The sequence below is a fragment of the Aristolochia californica genome, unplaced genomic scaffold (assembly GCF_029961685.1).
Source record: "Aristolochia californica isolate CCGP_79_NKW_82.1479 unplaced genomic scaffold, dmAriCali1.0.hap1 SCAF_8, whole genome shotgun sequence".
NCBI lineage: Eukaryota > Viridiplantae > Streptophyta > Magnoliopsida > Piperales > Aristolochiaceae > Aristolochia > Aristolochia californica.
This window is the reverse complement of record NW_027182279.1, coordinates 815,020-841,342: the sequence shown is the minus strand read 5'-3', so window position 1 is coordinate 841,342 and position 26,323 is coordinate 815,020. Positions and strand designations below refer to the sequence as shown.

Genomic DNA, 26,323 nt, shown 5'->3' with positions numbered 1-26,323 from the left:
ATGGTCACCACGTCAAGCGGAAATCTTTGTAATATTGGATCCGAGTCTAAAGGGTCTCATTCATAGTCACAACATGATTCACTATCGTTTGGTTCTATGAATAAGACCCTTTCTCTTATAAGAAACAAAATGGTGTCAACAACGAGAGGGAGACAAAGAGAAAGAGAGTTTGTTTTGGTTCCACAAATAAGACCCTTTCGCTTAAAAGAAAAAAATGGTGATATGAGTGAGTGAGAGAGAGAGAGAGTTGAAATAAGGGCATATGACCCACCATGAGCAATTTAATGTATACAGAGAGAAGTCAATATGAATGCAGGTAAGAAGACATCCAGTCCAACATTTCTGTTGATATTTAATTTCCAAACCTAACCTAACCCTTTGGAGCTGTGGGGAAACATTTTCTCAGGTGAAGACCATTCCCATACCAATTGTCAATCATCTGACAACACCAAACCACCATTGAAGATTAAGGGCATTTTCATGCACCCTCTTTTCTTCTTTTCTCTCCCTAGAGATTTTTTTTAAAAATTAACTATGTTAAACCCTTTGAGAATAAAAGAGTATATTTGCTTAGTGATAGATAAAAATAATTAATGATTTTTTTTTATGTATAATCAATTTTCAATTATGGTTCTTCCTAATTGAATTGGACGGACAAGAGCTATGGTTATTCTTTGTTCGATTTAGCGTACACCCACTTCAATTCGATCAAATCAATGACTACTAAATCTAAACACAATAATTAGGATTTAGGGTTTGTTTGATTTAGGGTACACCCATTTGTAGGGTACATGTGAAGACATGTTATAGTTACCCCCCTTGACATTTAAGTGAAAAACCTTAATGAGCACACATGTAATCCTTTTTGTTTTTTAAAGATTTAACTCACATGGAAGATCATGTGAAGTGTCCTATTTTTTTTTTTTTTTCTTTGTTAATTAAGGTGGCTAGAAGCATGAGAAAGTAGAAACATTTGGTCATAGCATCATTTTATAAAGGGGGCATTTGAAGATTGTCACAATTCACAAGATTTTTATTTGTTTTAATCGTTAATTAAGGAAAGGAAAGAGAATTATTCAAAAGAAGACTGAGTAAAATTTTTATGTAATCTTTGATTTCCACAGGTAGCTTAACATTCAATTTAGGGTAGACTTCTCAAATTCGATAAATATCGCCAGATAAATAAATATATATAAAGTTAAAATTTTAAAAATAAAAGCACAAGACATTGCATACCATGTACTATATATGTAAGACATATTAGAACTTAATTTATCCAATACGTAAAAGCACAATATACCATTTGAGTAAAGTGTATAAGTATCAGACATATCGGTATCAATCCGTTAAACTGGGTTCTAATCCTATGACATAAACAAGTTTTTTTCTTAAACATAGGGTGATGATGATGGGATTAAAGTGGTGTATGACACTAATCATAAAGTAAGCACTTAACAAGCTTGAATAGTATATATTGAATTGGTGCTTGCCCACAACTTCACTCAAAGATAAAACCATTAATTCATAAAGAAGAAAGGAATATGATTATGTCAGGGTTGAGCATAATTGTCCTCATTTCTTTTGTTTAGCCCCATACAGGTTTAGTACTAGAAACAACAAAAAACTCTTGTTTTGTAGTTCATGAATGCATTTACTTAGGATTCAAAGAATTCTCACTACCACACAATACAAGATGAAGTGCTTTTATCAAAATTATATTATGACTCTTTGACTTATATATAGCTTATATCTCAATCATCATCTTAAATTCAATTTTGAATTATAAATTATAATTTTAAGACCCGTTTTAATGAATGTTATTTGTGGATCCTATATCACTTATCTGAATGCATAGTGGATTAGCAGCACGATAGCTATCGGTCGTTATCTCTCGTTATCTCTCGTTCACTATAGTGCTTCAATTTTTAGTGACTATTGGCTAGGCTCGATACTTATTTTTTTAATACATTTTGGATTTTGAAGGCATTCATATAATTACTCAAATATATTACATCTCATGTTTTATTATTTTAAAAAAATACTTTTACAATCATAGATCAAGCATCTTGATATACTAAAAATACAATGAAATATGTATCAAGTTTTAAGGCTCTAATTGAATTATCTGGACAATGAGAGATGGGAGTTCCCTGATCCTGAACAACCTTTCCATTGTTTATTCAAAAGAAGCAAGACTAGTGAACACCATGAGAGATACCTTGATAGATATTAAAATATAAAAAAATCCTATAGTGGGTCTCCTTCTTTAGATTATGAAAATGAGCACTAATGTCCACTAAGTACATAAAACCCATCTTGAAAAGCTAATCCTAATACAAAAGTAGGCCACTAGTGAGTGTCCTCTTTAAGGGGAACCTGATTTAACAAGTGTCATTTCAATATGGAATATGGGGGTAGGGTTATGCCACATGTAACAAATATTTCTTATTGTTTTGATATGTAATGTTGGGGGTATTGAATGGCTAAGAAAACATGGATCAAAGAAGCATTAAGTTATCTAATTAAGAAATTGAGGGAATTGAAAAGGAACCCTGGACTTGATTCTTAATCATATTTGTTTAGTTCTTAGTGATTTTTCTTTGATAGAATTTCTTTTTTCCTTCAATTCATTTGGCTAAAAATTAAGGGCATCTCAACATTTTATTCAATAAATGAAATACTACCATGGAGTTTAGAGGGGGTGAGAGTGTTTTAATGGCCAACCAATTTGAAGAAAGGTAGAATAGAATTTCTCTCCTTTTTTTAAGTCAATGGCTCCTGTTCAGTGCTAGTCTTCCATCTCAAAAGAAATGGTTACGTTTAGTTAAGAAGATGACCCAATAGGGTTGAAATCTGAAGGTTGTTTTGGATGAGTTAGAATAACTATTGACTTCAACAAAAGGGGTTGGCACTTGGTAAAGATAAGGAACCTCTGGATAAGCTCCAGCTCCAATTTTAAGGTGATTATGAGGTTTGAATTGATTAATCAAAACCTGCTTAGAACCCACTTAATGGCTTATGCCTACCACAATTAAGCTTGGTGGTGGTGGTGGGAGGGATTAGTGGAAAAAAAGGGTTTGATGGCATGCAAAGGATAGTGATTGTGGAGTAGTCACATTGAAAAAATATGGGGCTGAAGATGAGGTTGAGAAGGATATGAACCTAAAAAAGAAGGGGAGAGTGGGAGGGGAAATGCAAAAGAGATTCCACTTCTCCTTCAAAAGGAGATCAAACATGAAAAAGAAAGGAAGCATTCTCACTATAAACTTTGAGGCTACAAATTTGCAGATTTGAAGAATCTCTCTCTCTCTCTCTCTTGTTTTTCTTTAAAAGGGTTAGTCTCATAATGAACAAAAGGAAAAGGGTGGTGGGAATCCTCAAGAAATCATTCCATTCAAGATATTCCTCATACAATCAAACACAATTTGCAAGCCATAAATCATAGCTCCCCCTTAAGAAAACAATCATCACCCTTATCCAACAAAAGGCTAAACAATTGGAAGTAATTAAATTCATTCTGTAGTTTTATCGAGTTATCGGAATATTTTCAAGTTTAAAATTTTAAATTCACATTTAAAATCTATAATTTCGATTTTCTGTAGATTTTTCTCTTTCAATCAATTGATGCTAGTGATGATAAATTGTTGCATTCAACTCCACTAACAAAATGAAGTGGGCAGTCCATCATCAAACCCTTAAATGCAATAGCTTTTGATTCTAGTGTCTTAATCAGGGTGACCACCAAAGATAGAGTAACAAAATTAATTTGAGTACCTTAATGAGTATCATGAAGACCACTGAGTACATGTTGGAGAATCTACACAAACAAGCTTGTCTTTTCACTTGTACTCTCTTTTGAGGAAACTTCATGGTTGCCTGTTCATGGATTGAAAGGCTCTTGACTCCTGAGTTCTTCAAAATCCACATTCACATCTTCTTACCCTTTTTGGCAACAATACCCATCTCTTGGGCTCATTTATTGGGTTTTTGCTTATCATTTGAAGGGGTCAAATGCAATCACCATCCTCTTTTTTTCTAGGGTTTTTAAGCTTTTGATCTTGGTTTGAACTCTATTATCTCATTGTTGTCTTCTTATTTGGAGGGTAAACTTAAGTATCTTAGCGCTTAATTCTTTCGAAACAATAGCCTAAAATATCAAAATTCTTTTAAAAAAAAACTCTCAAAGAACAAGTCGAAAAACTCAAGAGACAGAAAGCATGCTCTTACAATATTAGTAGAGTTTCTTAAATGAAAAAAAAAATCGATAATCCATTAGAGCTTCTCTAGAAATATGCACTAATTAATATATATATATCAGTTGTTCAGATCGTTTTTCACCAAATGATTTTTTGTATTGGATCAACCCTATATATATTAGTTATGGGCCCTGTGTCTATTAGAGAGATAAGAACTCTCCTTCCCAAACGCTCCAAGCCTGTTGTACGTTGTCAAAGTAGTAATTTAACTGAGCCCATCCGAGCCACTTATGGATTTGCAAAATGTTATGCTGGGCTGGGCTGGGCTGGGACAAACTCGAGAAATATAACCTAGATTCATGAGTCTAATAATCAAACTTGGAGCCACGAGGGTGACTCTAGAAAAGGTCAAGTCTGACTCCTAAATAGAACGGTCAAGTCTGACACCCATAACTCAACCTGAGATCGAATTTTTTGTCAACTCGGTGAGTCAAAAACCCTTTAACCATGGTGCGCTCACGAACCGAAGTGGTCATAGATTTATTTAACCAAACCGCCCACGAGCTCCACGTTTGGGCTTAGGCCTCAGCAGCCGAAAAATTCAACGAAAATTTTCATTTGCATGTAATTGAAGGACGAAGCTTCCCACGAGCTCCTCGCCCCTTCTTTTTCTCCCGTCTAGACAACACCAAAAAAGCTCCCACAAACTTATGTTTCCATTTTTACCCTCTTCTTACTGCAAAATTCCTTTAAACTTTTTTAAAAATTTTTAGTAGATGTATATGTATATTAATGTTTTATCTTGGGTTAAAATTTTATTTAAAAAGTAATATGTTATTTAATCGTATTAATATGTCCAAATTCAAAATGTTAAATACCTGTAACAGCCGACAAGGTTACTAAGGGAATTTTATGGAATTTTGGAATTTACAGGGGTATCCAGTGTCCAACGAACCCAACCTTTCCAGCAGCTTATATATATAGTATGATGGCTATGGGCTTTTTGCATCGAAACAGCAATGGAGGTCCTTCAGAATCTTCAATCCTCTGCTATTACTTACGTCTCCTCCCTCTCGCTCTCCACCTTCATCGCCACCGCCTCCGCCATCGCCCTCTTCTTTTTCCTCCAGGTCGTCTTTCGGCGACGAAACTGGCGGAACTCGCCGCCGGGACCCGTCGGCTGGCCGATCCTTGGCTACCTTCCTTACTTGACTGACCGCCTGCACGAAGACCTCTACCACCTCGCCAAGACCCATGGTGCGCTCTTCAGCCTTCGAATGGGGCAGAAGCCGGCGATTGTCGTCTCCTCGCCAGAGATCATCAAAGAGATCCTTAAACACAAGGATATAACCTTCTCTAGCCGGACGATTACGGAGGCGGTTCGGTGCGTCACTTACGACGCTACCTCACTCGTCTTTGTACCTTACGGAGCTCGCTGGAGACTGCTGAGGAAGATCCTGACTACTGAATTGTTCTCTTCTCGGGCGCTGGAGCTCCTGCAGCCTGCTCGCAAGCAACAGGTCATTGTTTAATTCTTTGCTGTGAATTTTCATTTTTAAACGTCGCGTCACTGTTTGGACCCATTTTTTTATGGGTTATGATCGATAATGATGATCCTTTTACTGTTTTTTGTAATGGATGATTTTTGTTGAAACCATTGGGCTAGAAAGCTCCAATCTATTAAGAAATCTATTCAGAAAGCAACCCACGGATCTTATACAAGACAATATTCCAACAATTTTGTCGTTGCGTTGGCATTATCAATGATATTTTTGGATGTTCTTGACTTGTTTCCACTCATCTTGTTTTTTTTGTGAGTTTTACCTGATGCTTTTCTTTTTCTGTTTTTGTCTGTACAGGTGCAGGGTCTACTTCTGAATCTCTATGCAGCCTGGAAAACTCAGACAACGAGGAACATCGCTGATTCGACGTTCGTGGTCTCGGCGAACCTGGTCAGCAACTTGGTATGCTCGAAGAGCCTGTTCGACAACAGTAAGAAGGAAGGGAGGGAGCTGAAGGAGATGGTGTGGGAGATTCTCGAGGTGGTGGGAGCTCCCAATCTCGCCGACTTGATCCCCTCCTTGAAGGTGTTGGACCCACAGGGATTGAAGAGAAGGGTGTGGAAGGTGGTGAAGAAGTTCGATGACTTCTTCGAAAAATTGATCGATGAGAGGTTCGAAGAGAGGACGAAGGGGATAAAGAGCAATGACAATGGCAGACAGGATATGTTGGACGTGTTCTTGGATTACAGGAGTGAGAAGAAGGACGACGAGTTGCAGCAATTCTCCAGAGTCGACATCAAGGCAATGCTATCGGTAAGTGACCTATCTGAATCACGTTTGTAGTGAAAAAATTGAGTTATGGGAATGCAGATTTGCTGTGAATCTGATTCCCTTTTTTATCCATTGACATTCTTAAATGAAACAGGGAAGAAACCCGCCATTAATGAAACATTCTCTGAGTTATTCTTATCAATTGACATTCTTAAATAAAACTGCAAAGAGGCCCGCCATAGGTGTTATTCTTATCTATTTCTATGCATAAATGAAACCTGGAAGAAGCCATTAATGCAACATACATTTTGTGTTTTTTTTTTTTTTTAAACCTGTATAACTGGGAAGAAGCCATTAATGAAAGATGCGCTCTGTTTTCGGCCATGCAGGACATGTTTATAGCTGGAACAGACACTTCATCAAGCACCGTAGAATGGGGAATGACAGAGATCCTCCGAAAGCCTGAAATCTACAAGAAAGTGATCGCCGAGCTCGACGAAGTGGTAGGCAACGGCCGGTTCGTGGAAGAATCCGACATCCCCAATCTCACCTACTTCCAGGCAGTCGTCAAAGAAGTCTTCCGGCTGCACCCCGGTGTTCCACTTCTAATCCCCCGCCGGACCAATGAGTCAACTGAATTATGCGGTTACCAAGTTCCCAAGCACTGCATTGTGTTCGTCAACGTATGGGGCATGGCTAGGGACCCCAAGGTGTGGCCGGAGCCCTACGAGTTCAGGCCGGACAGGTTCGTCGGCAAGAACATTGACATCAAGGGCCAGGATTTCGAGATTCTGCCATTCGGGACAGGCCGGAGGTCCTGCGTCGGCATGCCGTTGGGTCACCGGATGGTGCACTACTCGCTTGCGTCTCTGCTGCACGCGTTTGAGTGGAACTTCCCCGCGGAGATGCTGCATGACAATTCAGAGAAAGTGGGCATTACCCTACAGAAGGGAAAGACCCTGGTGGGCATTCCCAAGCCTCGCCTGCTGGATCATGTTTACCAGCAGCAGTGAATTGGGAAGACCTGTGTTGTAGCAGCAAATTGAAGGCGACGGTATCTGTGATTACTGTATCTGCTTGCAAGTTGCAGGATCTGTATTTCTGTTCCGGGTGTATCTTTTTTTTTTTTTTCAAATTCCATACAATCATTATCCATATCAGAGTTTGGTAGAAGGAAAAGGGTTGAAGTGAGGTAAATGCTATTCAGTATTCAATTCAAAGAAACTGTGTTTTTCAATTTGATGGTAAAGTAAAATAAAATACAATTAAGATTCGGGGGTAGGTACTGATGCAGATGAGAGTTGAAACTTACACTGACCGAAGCTCTCACATGACACCTCAAAGTAATTTATTCATTCTTCTCGGATCCTACAAAAACAGAACAATACTTTAGACGATATCTTAGTCACTGGGGCTGCACCTTGAATCAGTTTCACAGTTTCTTTGACCTGGAAGATTATGCTAAGAGTGCAAACTTGTAACAGACATGGAAGATAAGGTTAACCTGGATGAATGTTGAATACGGAAAATACACAAGATGAAAATGCTTGGAGAACCAACAAACCATCCTGCTTGAGAGGAGCTTAATTCAACTGACTACTGAGAAAAAAAACTCAATTTTTTGGGACAAGTCAACTTCTATTCTGAGATAAGAACTGAAAAATTGGTTTCAGTATAGAAATTTTATGAGATGGGGATCATCTTTCCAACAGAAGCTGAGAGTCTTGAAGTGGGTTTTGCACCAGCAAGGTGAATTCTCCAAGCCATTGATTGTTGGAGACAACTCACCTTTTACAAAAAACACAAGTCCCTGTCTACACATGGCTGGCAGCACATGTTAACTGATACTGAACTCGTGAGTGAACAATTTATCTTCTTTGGGGCTTAGTAAAGTGTTGAAAGACACATGGCTTTACAATAATCGTGATCATGACAAAGTTAAGGAATAGTCCCACATGGATTAGTGAGTACAAATATCTTAAGTTTATTAGTAACATAAAGGGAGATGAGAGTTCCCCCCCCCCCCCCCCCCCCCGTCGGCCTTCCTCCTCTCCCTCTCCTCTCCAACGCCAAGGTAGCAGCTGCTCACTCCGATGATTCTACATACGGCCGGAAAGAGAGAGTTGTGTGATTGGCTCTATAATTGAAATAATGGAAATGCTATGTCGTAGCGTAGAGCTTCGCTAGCAGAGTCGAGCGAAGCACACGATTCGACTGGAATTTCAGAGCTCTCAGCACCGCCGCCCCCCCTGTCCGCCTTCCTCCTCTCCCTCTCGACCTCCGTTGCAGAGCACGAGAGGCCTCTTGGCCTCCCGGCCTCTCTTTTCTCTCGCCCTCTCTTCTCTCAAAGTAAAATAGAGAGTGGAAGAAACCAACTTGTAAACCTATGAATATTACGAATAATAACCTAACAGATTAGGAGAATTAAAAAAGTGGTCCATCCTATCAACCAGTAAAACCCAGACAACAGTATAATTACAAATTTAGGAGATATAATAACAGCAAAAGTATGACACTAACATTATTTTTGGAATGAAGGGCATCCAACTGTCCTCCAGTCTCCATATAGAACACAGCAATCATGGGATTTTATTAAATCACCCTGATATGCATCTATCCACTATAGAAACACGAATTTGTAAAATTTTGCATCATCACAAACACAGTATGATCTGCATTAATTCAAGCACTTTGAGCATGGTCATTGTTTGACGAAGGTGGATCCTCAACAGGGCACCTATGGTTCAATATATTTGGAAAACCACAGGGACAAAGGAAAAGAAAGATCGTAGTTTTTAAACCCACCATACTCAGGTCACCTCAGTTGCTTCTTCAATAAATCAACCTTTCCATATTCTCCCAGACAGAGCACAAAATAAGGAGCAGGACAACAAGCCCCTTGCCAGCCATTTCTTCATATGGTCTAAATGCTTTTAACTTTCACCATTTGCTATAGTTCTTCCAGAATTTCATATAGTAATTTGCCAGAAAACAAACCATATTTTTACATCTCTACAAACACTCTTTGGTCCCTTGTGTTCTCCTCTTCATACAAACCATGTATCAGTTCAGTACAAGTAATTTGCTCAGAATTACAATCTTGCCTTTGCTTCTGATTATACAAATAAAGAATACAAAAATATGGCAATAACTGAAAAGCCTCATATATTAAAATGTTATAGTTGGTCACTTCAGGGGATACCTTGTTCAACATCATATCTTATCCAAATAGTAGGGTCTCATTAATGTATTCACCCTTGATATAAGTAAACTTCAAAGCAATATATGTAAAGAAATTTTGCTGAACTTGCAATGACACTATCTGGTTCTACACCACAAAAGCCTTTTAACATCTCAATTTCTAAAATACAAATCAGAACATGTCTAATAAGAGGTTCACTAACTATTGAAACTTCTCAGACCACATTTCCTTCCCTCTCACCTTCCTACAAGTGTATTATCAGTTACTATATTGTGAAGAAAACCCTGTTTATTCTTCTTTAAAATAACCAAATGCAAATTTTATTTTCCAAATTATACAGATTCTTCTATAAGGACATAGTAAGTAGTACTGTGAATTTTGAGGTACTTATGGTGTCATTTCATTTGATTGTTCAAATGCACAAATAAGCACAGTAACCATCAATGGTATGGTTAAAATAAGAATTTTTTGCACTTCGTGCTCAACTATTATCTTTGTAAGGAGACTCTAGCCATCTCCAGCATACCTTTAGGGCTAAATGGATGAACTAATACAATGCATGTTATTTAGTTTAGTCTACACCCAATTTGACCAATAGAAGTAGATAAAGACAAAATGCATTGTCAACATTAGCGCTTAATCACACAGATGTGACGTGAATCAGAGAATAACCCACATCTAACATGTCTATTAAATTTTATGTCGTGCTCAATAAGTTACTAATCTTGCAAAGCCCATTGATAATCAATTCTATAAGACACTCTTGTATAGTAGAGAGTCTTAACATTTGAATTCAGATCTGGATATCCACACAAAACATCATAATCAAGGGCTCTTGGGAAGGCAGTTGCATTTTACCTAGTGAACCATCCCCAAAAGCTAGTGCGGATATTGACATCCGTTATACATTACCTATAGACCTTTGAAATATACACATAAATATCCAAATGCCCTTAGCTTTCAAATGAATATCTATATGCCCAGTAAGAATCACCAGAAATACAACATTCCCTGCTGTTATATTTAACTTTGTTTTCATTAGATTATTGCAGACTCATTTCTAACCACATCGACATTGATTTCTCATCCAGCTCCAATAAGTCAACGCTAACACTTACCAACAAAAACCATCAAGTAACAACCAGTTTAGATAAGGTCATGACTCATGAGTACTTTGCTTTGATCCAATTGTCGAAGATATCCAAACAATACCAATTAGTGGAACTAATACAGTCCCAAGCAATTCACTCAACCAAAGCCAGCCGATGAAGCCAGACTAGGTTCCAGGGATTCAACTCAACTTTCAGGCCAAAGAAGATATGAAATGATGTATAAATGCAAACAGGAAATATCGCCATTTGAATTTGAGATAAGAAATAACCCAAAGCTTTAATGGTTTGTCAATGCTAGAAGGAAAAACAAATTTGATAAAATAAAAAAATCCGTACCTGATAATATATGTTGAAAGCAATAAAAAACAAGGTGGATGGGCGGAAGAATCATCATCAGTAAGAGGCGAAACTCGTTCACCGTCTCCTGCAGAAAGAAACGTAAGAGACTCGAATATAGACTGCGTAGAGATGGAAAATGGGAGGATTGAATTGGAGGGGTGTGAATAGACGCGTAAAGAAAATCAGGCAACTGAAAGGAGAATTTCCGGGCAATGACTTCGTGGAGAGCTCCCCGCGTTAATTTGAAAGAATTGTTAACAAAACCTTCTTTTTCGCGGGTAAGCAGTAATTTTTTAAATTAATACAAAATAAATCCTGAACTATCACTAATTTCATTTTTTTTTAAAAATAAATCCTGAACTATCTCTAATTCCATTTTTTTAAAAAAATAAATCGTTACGCTCAAGTTCATGACAGACTTTTGGGAATTTGAAAAGAACCCATCAGTTTGTTTGTGGCAGGCTTATTTCCCTCCCGCGCTTTCGTTGCTTCGGTTACCGCCACCGAAATGCAAAAACTGTTCGCGGAGGGGTCACTGCAAGTCTGCAAGTGATTACATGCTCACTTGAATTTAAATTCGAATTTGAAGTTGAACCAATTAAGATTTTTGTAATTTACCTATCTAAATAGCCGTCCGCCGGAAATATCGTTGACACGACGGATACAACAATGCACGTGGCAAGCCGGTTCGCAAACATAACACGTCACTCGCGTAGGGAAATCCGTTGCTCCGAATTTTCGAGCTTTTACGAATCTATCCCTTCACATTTCCTAAATGACATAAGAGAGTTACGTCAGGAGATTTTTTCTAAGTATTTAAAACTCCACCGAGTTGATTTATTGTTCACATAAGAACTACTCAAAGATCTAAGATAAATTCAAAACCTAGTTGACTCGATCAAATTTTTACCGGTTCAGAATTAATTAACTTGACCTAGTCAACCGAGTCACTTAATTACGCATAATTTTTTTCCTCCCATTAGATACATGAATAAATATCTATGATACACTCATCACTGATTATGACTACTCCCTCCGAGTCACTCCGTAACTCCATATTCCTATAAATCAGGAGAGAAGACTCGTTCCATGTTTTAATTTTAATTGACTCAGTGTCCAACTGGGTTGGATCTGGTCATTCCATTGACCAAGTGCTCTGAGCCGATTTTTATAAAATTGGGTGATACTAGGAACATATAAGAAATTCTCTGTCACAATATCCAATCTCAAGGTTAAGGTTTTCTAGAGATGGAGCCCACAAGAGCGACGGTCCAGATAGAATATCAGATAGGTCTGGCCATGCCCGGATTTGAGAGGGGTATCTTGAATTGAAAGGGGTATTTTAGTCATTAAATGAAGCCAAATGCCGGCGGGAGGCGCGCGTAATGGCGGTTTCAGTTTTCTCTCTATTTTTCTCGGACGATATTTTTTTTTTTTCCTCCAAAAGAAACGATAGTCCACGTCAAGAAACCATTTGACTCGTTCTATTTCTTCTTCCTCAAACCTTCCTGCTTCGATTTTTTTTTTTTAAATTTCCTTCTATGCATTTCAACCATAAAAACCTCCCGCTTTGTCTGGTTTCCCTCATAGTCCAAAGCTATCGGTTTTTCCTTCCATGTTTCGTTCCTTTTCCATGACCTCCTTGTAGCTTTCTGTAACCCGAATTTCCTTTTGGCGCGCGAGATATGGAGATGCCGAGCGAGGAGACGCAGAGCATGGCGGTTCTCCACGTGGGGAGTCGGGCAGGGAACGGGTTTTTGGACGGGGACGGGAAAGAGCAAAAAAAGGAGGGAGGTTGTGGAGTTCAGAACGGGGGAGAAGAGGAGCTTGTGGGTTTGGATGGAGGGGAGAATCCTCTGTTCGGGAAAGAAAGGATGAAGGAACAGGATCGAGCGGAGAGTATTCCGGTCCGCGGAAAACCAGGTGAGGACGAGATGGATGAAACTATAAGCGACGGGAACCTCTCCGATGTTGAAATCGGAAACGGTGAGCCGGAGGTGGAGAAGCCTCTTGAAGCGCCCCCGCAGAGTAACGGTTGCGACGACAAGGTTGCTGGAAATCTTCAATCGAACGGAGCACCTCAGCTTTTCTGGCCTCCTTCTCACTTCCCTCAGCCGAATCCACCTCCCGGTGTCGTGAAACCGGACTCGAACGGCGATGCTCACCATACGATGGATCGAACCCTCTCCGATGGCAGCCAGAACGATGTACCTTCGCTCGGAAAGTACATCCGAGATCGCAGCAACAGCTTCTCCTCTTCTCTAATGAAACGAATCTCCTCCCTCAAAGAGGGCGTGGAGCCGCCCAAAGATTCCTCCGAGTTTACCGAAATCCACCTTCACGGCCTCAAAGTCGTTGTCCAGCTCAAACAGGAGGACAACTTCAAGGGCCGTATAAGCTTCTTCTCGAGATCAAACTGCAGAGACTCCAGCGCGGTTCGGTCCTTCTTCCGTACCAAGGGACTCAAATTCGTGGAAATCAACATCGACGTTTTCCCCGGGAGAGCAAAGGAGCTGGTCCAACGGACGGGTTCCTCCATGGTGCCGCAGATTTTCCTCAACGAGAAGCTATTAGGAGGCTTGACGGTGTTGAATTCTCTGAGAAACAGCGGCGAGTTCGACAAGAAGGTGAAGGAGATCTCCGGCCAGAGGTGTCCGGACAGCGCGCCGAGCCCGCCGGTGTACGGCTTCGACGACGACCGGGAGGAGGAGCGGACGGACGAGATGGTGGGGATCGTGAGGCTGCTGAGGCAGAGATTGCCGATACAGGATCGATTGACGAAGATGAAGATCGTGAAGAACTGTTTCTCCGGGAGGGAGATGGTGGAGGTGATAATTCAGCACTTAGATTGCGGCCGTAAAAAGGTATTTTTCAGATTTATTTTCCTTATTAAATGTCGACACGTAATTACAATTTTTTCTGCAAAAAAACATTAAATCACTATCTTCGTGAGAAGCTATTGAGAAGCGCTCCATCGTCCTCTACAGGTTCAAGTTAAGGAAAATTAATCACCCTTTAATTACATACGTTGCTTCCATTAAGGGATGGAGGAGGTTAATTTAGCATTTGCTCGAACAGATGAAACTCCAAAAGAGCACTTTAAGCAAAATTTAATTAATAGTAGGTTTTGCACCTTTTTCAGTCTCTCTTTCTCCGTTCTAGCGACTGCGGATTTGTTTTAAATATTGAAGAAGGTTGACCACTGTTCCCTCGTTTTTTTTATTCTGCAATCTTGGTTGAATCGTCGAGCGGATATTAAATCCGCATCGAGAGCCGGGATTTTGCTTGAATCGAAACAGTGCCACTTGCTTTGATCGATTTATGGACTGCTGTCCTATTATGATCATTCTTATCATATAATAATGGAGCTTCGCGGTTTTTTGTGATCGAATTGAGTGAATCATGCCTGTCGTTTAGAAAAAAAATCACGCTACATAACCTCTCCGTTGCAATGGGGTCTTCCTGGTTTTTTAGTTCTTATGGTGGGATTGCTGTTTCTGTTGATGTAGGCGGTAGAGATTGGGAAGGTTCTTGCGAAGAAGCATTTCATCCATCATGTGTTCAGGTGAGTGTTTGATTTCCAGAGCTATGTTCGATTGATTGTCTGAGATCGAAAAAGCTTGAAGAGTTGGTGAGATTTACAGACTCGTCTTTGGATATGATCAGGGAAAACGACTTCGAAGATGGTAACCACTTGTATCGATTCCTCGAGCACGAACCCACCATTCCCAGGTGCTTCAATTTCAGAGGAATGACCAACGACGAGGAACCGAAGCTTGCGGCGGCTGTCGGCCGGAAGCTCACCAAAATACTGTCTGCTGTCCTCGAGGCTTACGCTTCTGACGACCGGCGTCACGTCGATTACGCCGGGATCAGCAACAGCGAGGAGTTCCGCAGGTACTGAGAAAAATTTAATGTAAGTTACGGTTAAAATTGGACGTGGGTGGGTGCTGAATCGTTCTCGTTGGGCAGATACGTGAACTTAGCTCAAGACCTGCAACGGGTGAACGTTGCAGAGTTGTCGCAGAACGAGAGGCTGGCTTTCTTCCTCAACCTGTACAACGCCATGGTCATCCACGCCGTGATCAGGGTAGGAAGCCCAGAAGGGGTGATCGATCGAAGGACGTTCTACGGTGATTTCCATTACATCATCGGAGGGTACCCTTACTCCCTCACAACCATCAAGAACGGGATCCTGAGATCGAACAGAAGGCAACCCTACTCCTTGACCCGGCCGTTCGGCACCGGCGACAAGAGACTGCAGGTAATTAGGATTCTCCTTATCCAAATAATAATCACTTCATGCGAATTATTCTCACAAATCTGCATGCCAACAATCATGATTCAGGTGGCAATGCCGAAGGTGAACCCATTGATACACTTCGGACTCTGCAACGGAACCAGGTCGAGTCCAACGGTGCGATTCTTCTCAGCCGAAGGGATCGAGGCAGAACTGAGATTCGCAGCCAGAGAATTCTTCCTGGGGAGTGGAATCGAAATAGACCTGGTGAAGCGGAGTGTGCATCTCACGAGGATAATCAAATGGTAAACAAAATCCATCTTCCCCTCGGAATTCTCCATTCTGTTAACCAGTCAGAAATCTCACCTCTTCGGATTGATTTCTCGTAGGTATGTCGTCGATTTTGAAGAACCGAAAGAGATTCTTAAATGGATAATCGATTACTTGAACGCGTCCAAAACTGGTCTTTTGACCCATCTGTTGAGCGACGGAGGACCAGTTAGTATCTTCTACCAAGACTATGACTGGTCCTTAAACACTTAAAAGAAAATTACAAAAAAAAAAAAAAAAAAAAACACTATACTGCTACTGAAACTGCCCAAGATGATGGGAGGAAGAAGACACAGATAGCTGAATGCTGTTTCCAGTTTGAAATGATACTTAATTATCTGTATACGGCCTCGGTTGAGAGCAAATACCTGTAACCGGTGTTAGTAAAATTGAGTTATTTATAGGTGTGACATTATTCTTTGCTTGGTCTCTTGTTGATTAATAGGAGGTCATTTGATCTGACTTTAGGTGGAAGTTCATATATGAATAATTGCTATTATACCATGTGAAATTAGGTCCCTATCTTAAAATAATTAGCGATTTTAGGAAATTTTTATCCCAACTAATAAATTTAATATATTTACTCTTACTAATCTATGTATAGTTATTCCTTAATATTATTCACAAAAAATAATTAGTGAAAATAATAAATTAATTATTATCTTATTTTTACTAATTATTTTTAAGAATAATAATAAATAAATAAATATTTACTTGGAAATCCTGACCGGGGACCAGAGTTTTATTTTTATTCTTTTAGCCCCTTCTATATAGTCTAAAACTGTATAGAACAAGGCGACACAGTTCAGTGACCAGGGGGAAAACTCGGTTCACAAGTGATGCGGATCGGTCGGGCCCGGGTTCCTCGTTTAACCGCCCCCATCCTTTCGCTGCGCGGGAAGCTTCTATTCCCGCCAAGGCGCCAAAACTCTAACGAGTTTAAAATGAAGAAAAAGACCAAAGCGAGGTGAGATCCGTGAGGGGGAAGAGAAGCAGAGACGGAAAAGATGCAGAGCAACGGCGGAGCAGCACCGACTGGCTGCTACAAATGCGGCCGACCTGGTCACTGGTCTCGAGACTGCCCGGTCTTGCCGTCTAATCCCGACGGTGGCGCTAAATCTAACCCCGAGTCGAACTCTATTCCTAGTGCGAACCCTAATTCTTCACGAGGTCCCTACAAGCCTGGTGCTTCGAGTTCTTCGGAGAATGCACCCAAAAAGCTTAAAAAGCTACCGAGGACCAGGCCGAAGCTCACTCCGGAGCTTCTTCTGTCGGATGACGGGCTTGGTTATGTTCTCCGTCATTTCCCTCGCGCTTTCAAATATCACGGTCGCGGTCATGAGGTATTTTTAATTATAGTTATTGTTTTAGTCAACCTGTTTTTGGATCTGTTTATATGTTCCGAGGAGGTCAGTCTTCGGTTCCAGTCTCTCAGTTGACAACTCTGTAGAGCTTAATTATAAAAGAATTTAGTCATCTGGATTTTAGATCTCTTTATTTGTTTCAGGGTTTCCGGTCTTTGTTTGGAATCCTACTTCACCTTCACCTCCCCCCTCGCCCTGCGTGCATTTGTTGTGTCGGCGTCTGTTTTCCTTTTGATTGGGAGGATTCTGTTGCAGCTTTACGTCGTACTATGTTTTTAGTATGGATTTTGGGTTTGTTTACAACAAATTTTCTTAGAGATCTAATCTTCTGTCTAAGATTGAATTTTATCGTGAAGTAGTTTAATAGGGCATTGTTTGTCACTTGCCTAGTATTTCTTGTTAAAATTGTTGGCATTCCCATTTGGTATGAAGTTTTCTTGAATTGTTACGAGAAATATGGTTTCGGTTTTCGAGTCATATAGAAGTGGAATATCATTCTCTGTGCTAGTATTTTGTGGTTTTGACTTCTTAATATTGAATTACAAGCTGAGCTTTATCCTTCTACTGTATCTCATAGATAGGTATTTTTGAGACTATTAGGTAGATGTTCAAACTTTACAGGCCGCTTGTTGTATTTTATGTATTATTCTTTTAACTGTTAATTGGTCTTCTTTTTTGCAGGCTAATGATCTAAAGAATGTAATCGGTTTATATGCCCAGTGGCACAAGCATTTGATTCCTTATTATTCCTTCGATCAGTTCATACAAAAGGTGGAAAAAGTTGGTGGCACAAAGCGTGTGAAGGTAAGGCATTATGTTGTTGTCAACGAGAATTACATTTGAAATAGTCTCCTTGCTGGGTTTTTTAAGTCTTTGAAATTGCACGTGACTATGTACAATCTAGTGGAGTGACTGATCCTTTTCGGAACATTGGATAGTTTTATTCCAAAAATTGATTATTCTGGCTGCTTCTACATAAGCTAATGTTTTGTGCTTTCCAATTTTTTACCTTGCTTCATGAGCAAAAAACTTGCTCATCACTTCGATTTAACTTTCTCTCTTACAAATTAACATTCATTTACTTACATCTTGCTGTCACTATGTTGCTCTTAACCAGTTGTGTATTAGAGAGTTAAGAGATAGAGTTGCCAATGGCGGGGATCCTACAAAGTTGCATGAACCACCAGTAGAAAATATTGCTCCAAATCACGAATTAGGTGGGTACCATATATTGCTTCATATTATTGCATGAACTGCAGTGTTTTTGTGTTGTATTCATCTTGTCTGATTTTCAATTAAATCCTCTTCTTGACTTATACAAGTTAGTTTTAGTGGATGGTAAGATTATTCTTATGATGAGCAAGAATTTACATTTTGAACAAGGATTAATGATTTAGAACTTAGTCAGGAGATTTAGCAGGTGCATGCTATGTGGTAGGTTACTCACTGTTTGAGCTTAGGACAATCAGTTTCTGCCTTTCCATCAGATTTTAGGTACCATCTGACATGTTTTTTAGATGCAGAAGAAAATATGGATGGGAATCTCTCAGTTCCTAATGCCGATGATCCACTGGTAGAGAATCATGAAGGTGATGATGTTCAGGAACAAATGTTGGATGAGATCTATATGAAGGCATCCGAGGTAAGTGCTGCCTACCAAAATATCTGATTCTGCAAATTTAAACCCTCAAATAACCTGACAATGAGCTCTTCCTTTCTAAACTGATCATTGTTGAAGCAAAAGTACAATTGACATTTACACTGTGTACTTGGTTAATCGATGACAGATAACATTAGTACACTTTCTTCTCAATTCTCCAAGTTGCTACTGTGATCCCACCCACAGAAAGATAATGACAACCTTATCTCCTCTCCTTGAACACATCCTTTTTTTTTAAACAAATCTTTTTTTGGTTTAAAAACCTTCAACTTTTCTTTCGAAACATGTTTTTCTTCTTGTGCTTTATTTTTATTTTATCTATTGGATTTAATCATCATCATAATCATAGATTTTCTTTTGCTTGATAACAAACCTGTTGGGTTTTCAGTGTGGTAGTGTGTTTGTTGTTGACAAGATTATTCAGACCATAGAGAGTCTCATTTACAGGGTTAGGAATAATAAGTATAGAAATTTATTATGGAAATAATACGGAATTAGTGTTGAGGATAGCTTTCGATAGCCATACTTTTAAGACTTCATTTTGCCTCAATTTCCAAATACATTTTGCCTTTTATGCTCTGTCTTCAATGTCTAGAAAGATCATTCAAAAAGAAAATGTTTTTTACTTATGGAAATTTCATTAAAAATAATATAATCACCAAGCATCAGAGATCATCAGCAATGGGAAGAGATTCCCCATACAAGAGAGGGCTGGGGCATGTCTTGCTTTTCTAGGCCGTCAGATATGCTATTAGCAGCACGAGGGGTGTGCTACCAGGATATGTTCTGAGAGCTACATAAGGATGATATCTCATCATATATGTGCCTGAGCCTCCATGGAGGCTTGCATACCTAGTTGATAGTAGGGGTTGAGACAAAAGAAAACAATGTTTGGATAGCAATTTAAAAATCAGAAGGTGGAAATGCTTTAATATTTATGATGTTAGTAGTGGAGTGCCATTAGGATGTCATTTGTTTTAATTATTCAAATAGTTTGCAAAGAGGTGGTCGTATCCTTGTCTTCACTTAGCAAACTGCATATTAGGTTCATCTGTTAAAGAGGGCTGAGTTGATCTCTCCCTCTATCTGTGAGACTTGAAACACTCTCCTGTTGTACTTTACTATTCTTTAATGAAAAGCAGTTCATAATTTCAAAACAAAAGTGGCTAGTCTGATTTTTTAACTACAGGAACCTTGTCCTTCTTTGGCATCCAAAGTAGTATCTGTTGAAGTAGCTCCTCAGAAGATTTCTACTCTTGATGTTGGCCAAGTCACCGATAAAGGACATGATGGCTCTAAACAGTCATCAGTTACTGCAGAGCAAAAAGCTCGCATGGAGGCTAACCGATTGAAGGCACTTGATAGAATCAGTGGTCGGGCTATACCGGTAGATTCAGTTCCTTCTGCTTGATATAGTGAATTTCAAGCAGCTGCCATTTACTAATATGTTATATGGTTGAGTTTTATATCAACTCAAAGCTATAGCATAATACTCTTTTAGAAGTTGGAAACATGGCTTCAAGCTTGTTGTTTTGCCAATTGGTACTGACAAAAGACAGCAGTTTGGAAGTTTCCTCATAAGTCTGGATGGTGGAGACGGTTTGCTGTTGGTACCTTGGGCCAGTCTCAAGCAAGGGAAGAAACAAGTACAGGTAGGAGTGCTCATGTCCATGAATGATCATTTGTGGCCATTTTAGCATGCTTCACTGTGCAAATGAACCGTCTCATGGTCAATTTAAGTGTTATTGCCATCTACAGAAACTGGTAAATGTCTACTACTCAGTTGTAATCAGACTTTTAATTTGCTGTAAAATAAGCTTGCCGGTAAATGAAGTTGTTATTTTTATGACATTCTCCAATAAATGACATTCATGAATGTATAGTAATTTGGTTCAAGGATAGCTGGCTCTGATCAAATCCTGACCCTGACTTTAAGTATTCAATATATATAGAAGCCTAAGAACAATATCATTACTTTGGGAAGAGTAGTAATGCTCCATGTTTGTCCCTTAATAGAGAGGAGGGGCACTGCTCTTTTTGTTTGCATTGATTTCATCGGATTCTTTGTATTCTGCCCTGGAATTATGTCACTCCCTGTTAGTATACATGATTGAGAAAATGGGGACTGTTTAAAGTTGTAATTTGACAAGTAAAATTTAGTAACTGGGCTTTATTGATTCAGTTATGTTTGTTAACATATAGAAGGCAATGAATGCTGGACAGTGGAAATTAATTACAGAATCTCTTCTCTTAAAAGGGTATACAAAGCAAGTAATAGGAGATGCTTTATGGCTTTTAAAGACGTTCTGTCCCCTCAAACTAGTGTCCATTTATTATTATTATTCTCACCTTGTATCAAAAACAAGGTTAGAACAACTGAAAGACAAAACGATCACCCAATCTTGTTCACTTTTTTTTGAAAAAAAAAATCTGCCTTGATATATGAACAGCCAAGTCACATGCTTGCCCACGAGGAGGCCACAGTTTGATTAAATAAATCATTTCGTTATTTCATGCATCTCTGACAGCCTTGACACAGTAAGGGAGGAAGAAGAAACCCAGAAAAGCTCCCTCCAGCTCAAATGACTTACATATTTTCTTAAAGAAAGAAGAAAAAGAAAGATCCAAATGGAAGACAGTGGTCTTGTCTTCTGTCCTCTGCTTCTCAACAAGTGCCATCATCTGTCTTCTTAACATGTAAAATTTAATAATTTTCATTCATTCGGAAGATGAGCAATTTCTAACAGGAAACATTTATACCTTTACACAACCACACTCTACAACTAGAAGAATTTTGAGTCCCAAAAGAAGCAAGAAATTCTCAGGGCAAAATCGAAATCAATCTCTCTCGGAAAAGCTGTGATGGTCGGAATCATGCACTCTGGGCAAACTCTGAACGGTATCGGACCATCTTCCCGGGGAATGATCACTGCTGTTGGAAGAAACTTGTGCGTCTGCTCTTGCCTCCCTGATCATCCTCAACACCTCCTTCATGGCCGGGCGGTTATCTGCCACCATAGTAACGCAACTGACAGCGATATTCAGTAAGGAAATGAGTTTGTCCTCATTAGCCTCGTTCCCGGATGCTGGATCGTCTCCGGACTCGGTCTCCTCCTCCCGCACCGAACGAACCCACGTCGGGATGTCAGCACCGTGCTCCTGAACAAGGTCCTGAAATGGGGTTTTCCCGGTCAGGAGTTCGAGTACGAGGACGCCGTAGCTGTAAACGTCCGATTGCCGGGTCAAGGATTTCCTAGGAGGTCGGCATTCCGGGGCACAATAGAAGAGTGAAGAAGCACCGACACCACCTTCTTCGTACGAATCCGGAGATCGGAAGACGTAGAGTCCATAGTCGGTGAGACAGGACTCAAAGTCTGAGCCGAGGAGAACGTTCGAGGATTTGAGGTTCCCATGGATTAGTCCGGTTGTTTCATGAAGATAAACTAAACCTGCAGCCAAATCCTCCGCAATTTTGAGGCAGGAAGTCCAGTGAAGTGGCTTTCCTCCACCCGCAGGTTTCGACCCTGCAATTTGAACATCGAACCACACCCATTACCAACGATAAAAGCAACTAGCTGCAAACATTTACTCCAGAAATGTAACTTTGTTCCCCCTGAATTCTCCGTACAACAATCGAGAATGCAGCGGAAGATGCAACCTTTATCATCAAATAAATACAGACGCAACTGCAAGTTTTTCTTTCTGTGTTATATAATTTACTCATGAACACCAGTAACCCCGTCAAGAAACGCACTAGTCACTCAAGGGTACAGGCCGCAGAGGTGGGAAACCAGAGAATTCATAATACAGATAAAAGAAAAAGACACCTCGTGTCTATGCTGAAGAGACGACAGGCAAATGAGTTTGCAATCTCAACAGTGTCCAGAAAAAACAAGAAAATGCGTCCAAAAGGCTGACATGAAGGTAGGAACCCCGAAAAAGCAGGCAGAAGAAAGAGAAAACTCCATGCGACTTCTGAGAAGGTGGAATCGGAATAGAGGAGCATCCGTAGCGTTTTGCAAGAATCTTTCAGGAGGAAAGCCAAAGCTGGGTAGGTCGCAATTGATGAGTTCTTTTTTATGGAGAATAAAATCACGCGCGAGTTCTCGATCAGATCAACGAGAGTTGTTTAGTTTCGGGAAAAAGTTTCGGAAATCAAGAAGAAGATGACAAGTGAGAGAAGTTTTCCAGCTAACAGGTTTCCAAGGCAAGAAGATACGATGACCCCCGAGATCAATTCAATGTCAGATCGCTGGGCCAAGCATTATTTCATGGCCACCACCCTCCATTATAATTGGTCGCAAGTAAACGCTACGAGGGGATGACGATGACGTATCTTAGCCGTTAAAACTACCGAATCTATGGTGGTGGGAGCTTTGATCGGCGGTCAAAGGAATTCGATTTTGAATTTAACCGCAAATTAGCGTGAGAAGCTCCTGAAAAGCGGTTTTTCGGTGGACGTTCGTAGTAGATGCTTGAGGGACGGCTTGTCAGGTTCTTCTCACGGTAAGCCGTCTAACAGTAGTAGTTGCAGTGAGAGGGTAAGAGGAAGAAGACGTACCGTGAATGAGGGAGAAGAGGCTTCCGTTAGGGAAGTAATCGTAAACCAGGAGCCGCTCTTCCTTGGCCTGAAAGTAGGCCCGCAGGGGCACCAGATTGGGATGCCGGAGCCGCCCCAGAACGTCCATATGCCGCCGAAACTCCGGCAAGCTCGGGTAATTCGAGTCCTTCAACCTCTTCACCGTTACGATGAACCCGGACTCCATGACCGCCTTGTACGTACTGCCCACAGTCCCGCGCCCAAGCGTCTCCGCCGACGCCTTCAGCAAGTCTTCCAGTTTGTACATCTGCTCCACCCCTCCACAGAACACCAAGCTCCCCAGCCCCTCTGCGTCCCAAGCGAACCCTCCCTTCGCCGCCGCGTTATTCCCGCCGGAAGGCCCCTCCCCTCCGGCGCCTCCTGCTTCTACTTTACCCAGTCCCTTGTCGCGCGACGGCTCACGGGTATTTTCCCGATTCCTGCAGGATCTCCATACCAATGCGAAGCAGAGCAATGCCAACAAGAACCCACCGATGCTTGAAGCCAGGATTATGATCATTTTTCTTTTCTTGTATTTGTGTCTCTCGTCTTTGAATCGAAAGGAGCTTTCTGGGGTGGGGGAACGAGGGAGCGCATTATTGCTGTCGATGCAGGGCCTCCGAGTCTGCTCCCCGCATAGATTGAGGTTATTCGAGAATGAGGACGAATTAAACAGGGAAAGAACAGGGGTGACCGGAATTTTCCCGGAGAGTAGATTGTTGGAAACGTTGAAGTATGTAAGGGAAGCTTGACTGAAAGGGGGAATTTCTCCAGTAAGAAGATTATCTTGCAACAGGAGAGTGTACAGACGAGGGAGTTTATTCAAAGAATCAGGAATATGTCCAGAGATTTTGTTTCCGGACACGACGATGACTTTAAGACGATGCAATGTAGAAAGCGAAGTGGGGAACTCGCCTGTAAACTGGTTGTCATTGAGGAAGAGGGACTTGAGATTGATGAGGCCGGAGAAATTGGGAATGGGGCCAGAAATCGAGTTACCCTTGAAGCTCAAAACTCGGAGTTGATCCAGCATGTTTAAGCTCTTCTCTTCCAAGCTTCCCGTCAAGTTTTTGAACTCCAGAACAAGCTTGCTCACCCTTCCCCTAAGGCATTCTTTGATGCCCATCCATTGGCAGACATCTGAGCCTTCCGGCCATGGAAGCGCATTTGACGGATCAATCGATGATTTCAGACCAAGGAGCGCTTCTGCATCGCGTGCTTTCGCATAACCAAAGTGAAATGGAAGAAGAAAGAGGATGTAGAGGAGAAAGCACCTGGAATACTCCATTCAAAAGCCAACAAAGAACAAAATTTCAGAGGAAAAAATATCCGTTTTTTTTTCTTCTACTTCCTCAGTCGAGGCCTCCTTTCAACAGACAGCAAACTGCTGTCTTCGAACGCCATGGAGGAGATGAAACTTCCTTTCTTGTCGTTTCTTTCCCAATTGTTGCCTTTAGTTAAAACCCATCAAGTCACCACATTGGAAGCCATTACGCACCCTTTTTGCAGCTGAAATTCATTTTCCTTCATCTTCGTACTCCTGCTCGATCTAGTAACGGCCAACAACTTGATGGAGGAGCGAGCCGAGCAAGAAAGTACTGGAAGTCAAACGGATTTGGATCGCTTTCAGTGTTTCGAATCAGATCTGAGGATCTACACTTCCATTCACAAAATCCGTCTCCCATCAAGCTCCAACCAGCAACGCAGACGCAGTTCAGGACAGGCCTTCACCCAGAAATCATAGATCCCGAGCATTTCCCCGGGAACTCGATTCCATCACAAAGCTGCCTTATTTTTCTCATTTCTCGCTCTTGAACTTCGTAGATGAGCACAAGTTCACGTGACTTTACTCAGAGACTGCCAGGAGGGGGTGGCTTTATTTCCGCTGCCCTCCCGTCTCCAATGATTATTCTAAGCAATTGCTATTTTTCCTCGTTTTCCTCAACCCTCAAATTCGTTGGGAAGCTTAAAAGGCATGGGATCCAATACGTTTACACATCAGCGATGACAGAATCGACACAGTAGCAGAAACAACTACACAAACGCATTGCCAGCTCTCGTCGCCGACGAGGACGAACTCCACTTAAATGACACTGATCACTGATCAGAGCTCAACCTCCTCATCCGTTTCAGCAAATGAACCGTTTCTATCTACCATTGAAACCGAAAAACAAGCTCCAAAACCCAAATAAGAAATGGACAAATGAGCCAGAGTCATTACACAGAAAAGATGTCAAGACTCCAGACTCCAGAGAAAGACCACGAAGATTCTCCGAAGGAATTGAAATATGGAAAAAGAACCAATTTCGCCACTGATTCCGACACTACCTGCAAAGTGCCGACCAAAGAGAAACGACCCACTCTGTGACGTCAGCCGCAAAAAAAGAAAAAAAAAAAAAAGAAATTCTCACAGCAAGCTACAAACTCGTTTCCTGAGCAATCACCCTATGATCTTCAAACGATGAAAAAAGTAACAGAAATCGACCCACGAAAATCCTGCTCCGGCTCCTCAAAACCTTAATAATAAAAGCATCAGTAAATGGGAGATGAAAACGAAGCAGGTGTGAATTGCAGAGGGAAAGAGGTAAAAGAGGACAGATCGTCTACCTGCCAAACTCTCAGGAAACCAGTGACTGAAATGAAAGCTCGACTGTCAGAGAAGGAAAAGGGATGTCGAGCAGTGGGACCATCATTCAACACGTCAGCCGATGCATGGCTTAAGATTTCGCCACGTCTACGTAATTTTCCTCTTACCATCTTCTGGTCAACATGTCTAACAATGTTCTTAGGCGTAGGGAGGGGTGTCCCATGAGGAGGTTACGTACCCTATGTTTGGTTTCCGTGCCCTTCCTTATCCATCGATTCACACAGGCTGGAGCCAGGGCGGGGGGACCCGTGGTGCGATTAGTTTAAACTTGGGGACTTGTCAGTTCTCACGCACAAAGGGGGGAAGGAGCTCGTAGACGCCAGGACTACGGATTGGATTTTTATGCACCGATTCCGTTAAGAGTGCTAAGGCCAAGGGTTT

At 40.9% G+C, this 26,323-nt stretch overlaps 4 protein-coding genes across 6 annotated transcripts; 3 read left to right on the top strand and 1 right to left on the bottom strand.

Moving 5' to 3' along the window:
• Positions 1-5,215: 5,215 nt before the first annotated feature.
• LOC137939113 (geraniol 8-hydroxylase-like) lies at positions 5,216-7,665 on the top strand. The gene is made up of 3 exons (XM_068784304.1): positions 5,216-5,716; positions 6,056-6,511; positions 6,859-7,665. Exons 1-3 carry the CDS (start codon positions 5,216-5,218, stop codon positions 7,480-7,482), a joined length of 1,581 nt encoding a protein of 526 aa, XP_068640405.1. The 3' UTR covers positions 7,483-7,665.
• Positions 7,666-12,813: 5,148 nt separating this feature from the next.
• Positions 12,814-16,102, top strand: LOC137939370 (uncharacterized). The gene is made up of 6 exons (XM_068784640.1): positions 12,814-13,986; positions 14,632-14,687; positions 14,789-15,019; positions 15,095-15,386; positions 15,471-15,667; positions 15,752-16,102. The coding sequence occupies exons 1-6, from the start codon at positions 12,814-12,816 to the stop codon at positions 15,903-15,905; spliced, it is 2,103 nt and encodes a 700-aa protein (XP_068640741.1). The 3' UTR covers positions 15,906-16,102.
• A 579-nt stretch (positions 16,103-16,681) lies between these two features.
• On the top strand, positions 16,682-20,632 carry LOC137939219 (uncharacterized). 3 transcript variants are annotated; one of them, XM_068784448.1, is made up of 5 exons: positions 16,682-17,035; positions 17,738-17,860; positions 18,174-18,273; positions 18,583-18,698; positions 19,906-20,632. In XM_068784448.1, the coding sequence occupies exons 1-5, from the start codon at positions 16,700-16,702 to the stop codon at positions 20,125-20,127; spliced, it is 897 nt and encodes a 298-aa protein (XP_068640549.1). In that variant the 5' UTR covers positions 16,682-16,699; the 3' UTR covers positions 20,128-20,632. The 3 variants fall into 3 exon arrangements, with proteins under 3 accessions (XP_068640549.1, XP_068640547.1, XP_068640548.1); XM_068784446.1 differs by having other exon boundaries at positions 18,574-18,698; XM_068784447.1 differs by having other exon boundaries at positions 18,580-18,698; positions 19,906-20,631.
• A 771-nt stretch (positions 20,633-21,403) lies between these two features.
• LOC137938775 (inactive leucine-rich repeat receptor-like serine/threonine-protein kinase At1g60630) lies at positions 21,404-25,717 on the bottom strand. The gene is made up of 2 exons (XM_068783810.1): positions 23,278-25,717; positions 21,404-22,240 (listed from the first exon to the last, which is right to left on the bottom strand). Exons 1-2 carry the CDS (start codon positions 24,581-24,583, stop codon positions 21,555-21,557), a joined length of 1,992 nt encoding a protein of 663 aa, XP_068639911.1. The 5' UTR covers positions 24,584-25,717; the 3' UTR covers positions 21,404-21,554.
• Positions 25,718-26,323: the final 606 nt, after the last annotated feature.

Bases quoted from the DNA above. Each gene is read 5' to 3' on its own strand.
- LOC137939113 (XM_068784304.1), top strand. From the start codon at position 5,216: ATGGAGGTCCTTCAGAATCTTCAATCCTCTGCTATTACTTACGTCTCC. The intron at 5,717-6,055 runs GTCATTGTTTAA...TTGTCTGTACAG, and splicing joins AGCCTGCTCGCAAGCAACAG to GTGCAGGGTCTACTTCTGAA. The intron at 6,512-6,858 runs GTAAGTGACCTA...TCGGCCATGCAG, and splicing joins ACATCAAGGCAATGCTATCG to GACATGTTTATAGCTGGAAC.
- LOC137939219 (XM_068784446.1), top strand. From the start codon at position 16,700: ATGCAGAGCAACGGCGGAGCAGCACCGACTGGCTGCTACAAATGCGGC. The intron at 17,036-17,737 runs GTATTTTTAATT...TCTTTTTTGCAG, and splicing joins ATCACGGTCGCGGTCATGAG to GCTAATGATCTAAAGAATGT. The intron at 18,274-18,573 runs GTGGGTACCATA...CATGTTTTTTAG, and splicing joins TGCTCCAAATCACGAATTAG to ATGCAGAAGAAAATATGGAT.
- LOC137938775 (XM_068783810.1), bottom strand. From the start codon at position 24,583: ATGGAGTATTCCAGGTGCTTTCTCCTCTACATCCTCTTTCTTCTTCCA. The intron at 22,241-23,277 runs GTACGTCTTCTT...TTCAAATTGCAG, and splicing joins CCTCTTCTCCCTCATTCACG to GGTCGAAACCTGCGGGTGGA.
- LOC137939370 (XM_068784640.1), top strand. From the start codon at position 12,814: ATGCCGAGCGAGGAGACGCAGAGCATGGCGGTTCTCCACGTGGGGAGT. The intron at 14,688-14,788 runs GTGAGTGTTTGA...GGATATGATCAG, and splicing joins TTCATCCATCATGTGTTCAG to GGAAAACGACTTCGAAGATG. The intron at 15,668-15,751 runs GTAAACAAAATC...GATTTCTCGTAG, and splicing joins CTCACGAGGATAATCAAATG to GTATGTCGTCGATTTTGAAG.